Below are 3,428 nucleotides of genomic sequence, written 5' to 3'. Positions count from 1 at the left end.
AAAGGGGCGATTTCGAAGGAGAAGGACTCGCCAGTTAATGCAGCCGCAGTCTCCGCCGCAAGATGCCTTGAAGACCAGAGGATCCCTGATTTTCCGTTCCAACGCTAGTATGCAAGAGGTTTGTTTCAGGGCAATATCTAAGGGAGAAATCGCTCACAGCCATAAATCCATCCCATTTCGGAGCGTACAGCTGTCCGACGTCAGGGAAATCCTTACCATATTTCTGGACAAGCTCAGCAAAGCCTTTCTGAACAACCCTAAAGTCGTTGTCGATGGAGACAGCCGTCTGACCGATATTCTGGCATGCCTCCTTGAATTTTGCGAGTGTAGCCGGATCGTTTAAGTGTTTTGTCATTTCCTCTTGTTGCTTGACCTTGTCCTCCTCGGAAAGGGTATTCCATTCGGCCAAGCTAGGTGAATCCTCGAAGGAAGTGGGAACAGTGTCGGTGGCCATGAAAGATTATAGACACAAGGCAATAAAGGACCTAGGTGATGGTGTTGGTACTCAGGTTGATTTTGCCATCTACCTTTATTACCTTTACTCTGGTGATTAGCAAAGCAGGAAGGCCGCAGTGACATCTCCAGTTTCCGTGCTGGAAACCCGAACTGGTACTCGGGCAACGTGTCATAGTATTCTTGATTCCACTGAGGAGTTGGCTCCATTTTCCATGCGGACTTTCACGATAAACACGCGGTGGCGTCAACGTGGTAATGCCTAGTGTCAATTGATCAGCAAGATACCTTTCAGAATCCTGAATAATGAATGTGGCCTTTACGCAAAGCATGGGAGTGGGAGAGGTGCAAAGTGTTCTCTAAGCATTCCAGGTGCCGAACTTCCTGTCGAAGCGAATAGAGTGTGAAGAAGATATGTATTCTTGCTCGCATTGAGATCGTAATACCGGGAAAAGTAGATAGATGATATTTTCTCATCGCCTGATGTCATCGATCGGCACAAGTGAGCAATGTGATGCCAATGCCATATGTGTCGCCCTCGTGTGACATCTGTATTAGGAATTCCGAGTTATCCCTGCAGGGGTCACGTATTCCGCACATTTTTCGCGCATTGTTCGGCCGCCAGCCCAAGGCCAAGTGGGTGAAGGCCAGTCCCCTGGTTTATGGTCATACGTTTCCTGCTTCATTCGAGATGCCGCTCAATCGATTGTTACACTCGTCCATCCATCCGTCACTCGATATAGTAAACGTCAGCAAACGAATCAGAAGCGTCATCAAGAGTAGTAGACGTCGGTCAAGAGATTATTTTCGAAAAAAAAACGGAACTAAAAGAAATTAAATGCCTTCACCGCAGCGATTGGAACAGTACTATTAGAAACAGAAAGGATATACGGCCATCGAAATAAATGGATACGATCATTCCTTCAGAACACCGCCCGTAGCTTCAGCAACACCACTAATCATTAAACAAGCTTGACTTTGCTCATGTCGTCAGGCTGGTGGCACACCTCCACTCTCTGGCTTGGCTCAGCCGGGCTTGAATCACACGAAATGTTTTACAACATCTTATATTATCCAAAAGATATACAAAATCTGTAGTACAAAATATGCTCATTTCGATTTGGAAATTTGAGTGGCGTATTGTCGCATGCCCTCCTGGAGCGGTTTGATCTGTGCTCTGAGAAACCTGAGTTTGACTTGGAATTTCTGTACGACGCCAAATCAATAACACTATTTAACGGAACGAGACCAATAGAGTCTCTTGGTCTTACCTTGCGGTTGGTTACCTCCATCCCTCCGTTGAGCGCAACATTGATCTCGGTAGATTGCTCGGTAGCCTAGTTGAATGATTTCTTAGCAAACAAAAATAAGTTGCATCGAAAGGGGCGCTCACAAAAGCCCAAATATAGGCAAAAATGCCCAACTTTTGGCAAATGTCATCGATGCTAGGCTTGAGTCCCTCGAAGTCGGCCTGCATGGCCGCCAAGGCCTTCTGTTTACGAACAGTTTGGGCAAGATCAGCTTTGGCTTTATCAAGTTTAGCCTGCGCCTCTAGTGGGAGGTTCAGTAAATGGTCCCTAACACTTGTACAGCCCGACTTACTGTCGCGGTCAAGCGCATATTTAATGAGAAATCCGGCTGGAATGAGAGCAAAAATCTAAGAAGAGACTATAATCCGAATGTGAATGGAACATGTTGGAGCCTATACATACCAAAAAGATCGCGGTAACACCGAAGGATATGCCAGCCTTCTTCATCTAGGCAACGAGATAAAAATTTTGAATCAAGATAATTTGCGAGAAAGTGAGCAAGAATACCTTCTCATTGAGTCTGTGGATGAAAAGGGGTCAGAAGTTCGCCCACAAATGTAATCACCGTGTAGGACGCACTCAGTAATTTCCTTTTGAAATTTTTCGATTTCACCCTCATAGCGCTCCGCGTCTTCCGTAAGTTGTACATTTTGTTCCCCTACGTACTTCGTAAAATCTTTCGAGAAATCCTGAACGTCGTTGGCAAGGTCCTTAAATCCGTCTGCGACTTCGGTTGCGATACGTATTGGATGTTTTTGCTGCGGGAAAGAACGTGTATCAAAACACAGAATTTATCGAGGTAAAGCATAGTATACTTACCACGTATTGTTTCAGATTATCCTGTGCGTCTTTCAAGTCTTCTGTGGACTTGATGTCTGCGATGATTTCAAGGTTTTCATCGTAATCTGTGCAGCGTGATCATCAGTAACAAATAAAGGGGCGATTTCGAAGGAGAAGGACTCGCCAGTTAATGCAGCCGCAGTCTCCGCCGCAAGATGTCTTGAAGACCAGAGGATCCCTGATTTTCCGTTCCAACGCTAGTATGCAAGAGGTTTGTTTCAGGGCAATATCTAAGGGAGAAATCGCTCACAGCCATAAATCCATCCCATTTCGGAACGAACTTGCCTCCGACGTCAGGGAAATCATTACCGTATTTGTTGACAAGCTCAGCAAAGCCGTTCTTGACCTTCGTGAAGTTTTCATAGACGGCGACAGCTGCTTGACCGGCCTTTGTGCATTCTTGAATGAACTTCTTGACCGTATCTGGATTTTCTAGGGTTTTTGTCGCTTCTTGTTGTTGGGTGATGTGCTCCTGGTAGGAAAGTGAATCAAAGGGAGTCGTAGAAGCGTCGGTGGCCATGAATAGATGATAGACACAAGTCGATATAGCGTGGGAGTGAAAGCGGTGGTAGATGGGTTGTTAGCCCGGCCGGTATGGTGCTGCTTAGCCAAACAGGAGAGTCACAGTGACACTCCCTATTTTCGTTTGGGAAAATAGAGTTAGTACTCGAAAGAGTTGGTACTCGGGCAACGTGTCATCGTACCCTTGATTAGCGGAAGAGTCGGCTCCTTTTTCCACACGGACTTCCACGATAAAAACGCGGTATTTGCGGTGGCGTCAACGTGGTACTGCCCAGTGTCAATTAATCAGCAAGACACCTTTCA

General features: G+C 46.1%; 2 protein-coding genes across 2 annotated transcripts; both read right to left on the bottom strand.

Annotated features, from left to right (window-relative positions):
• Window positions 1–34: 34 nt before the first annotated feature.
• AGABI2DRAFT_123551 (hypothetical protein) lies at window positions 35–454 on the bottom strand (the record flags this gene model as incomplete). Its single annotated transcript, XM_006458773.1, has 1 exon — window positions 35–454. The coding sequence occupies one exon, from the start codon at window positions 452–454 to the stop codon at window positions 35–37; it is 420 nt and encodes a 139-aa protein (XP_006458836.1).
• Window positions 455–1,497: 1,043 nt separating this feature from the next.
• On the bottom strand, window positions 1,498–3,123 carry AGABI2DRAFT_181811 (hypothetical protein; the record flags this gene model as incomplete). Its single annotated transcript, XM_006458772.1, has 9 exons — window positions 1,498–1,659; window positions 1,725–1,790; window positions 1,847–2,004; window positions 2,056–2,110; window positions 2,166–2,210; window positions 2,271–2,283; window positions 2,343–2,521; window positions 2,583–2,668; window positions 2,772–3,123. The coding sequence occupies 9 exons, from the start codon at window positions 3,121–3,123 to the stop codon at window positions 1,564–1,566; spliced, it is 1,050 nt and encodes a 349-aa protein (XP_006458835.1). The 3' UTR covers window positions 1,498–1,563.
• Window positions 3,124–3,428: the final 305 nt, after the last annotated feature.

The sequence above is a fragment of the Agaricus bisporus genome, assembly GCF_000300575.1.
Source record: "Agaricus bisporus var. bisporus H97 unplaced genomic scaffold AGABI2scaffold_31, whole genome shotgun sequence".
NCBI lineage: Eukaryota > Fungi > Basidiomycota > Agaricomycetes > Agaricales > Agaricaceae > Agaricus > Agaricus bisporus.
This window is presented reverse-complemented; position numbering and strand designations above follow the sequence as displayed.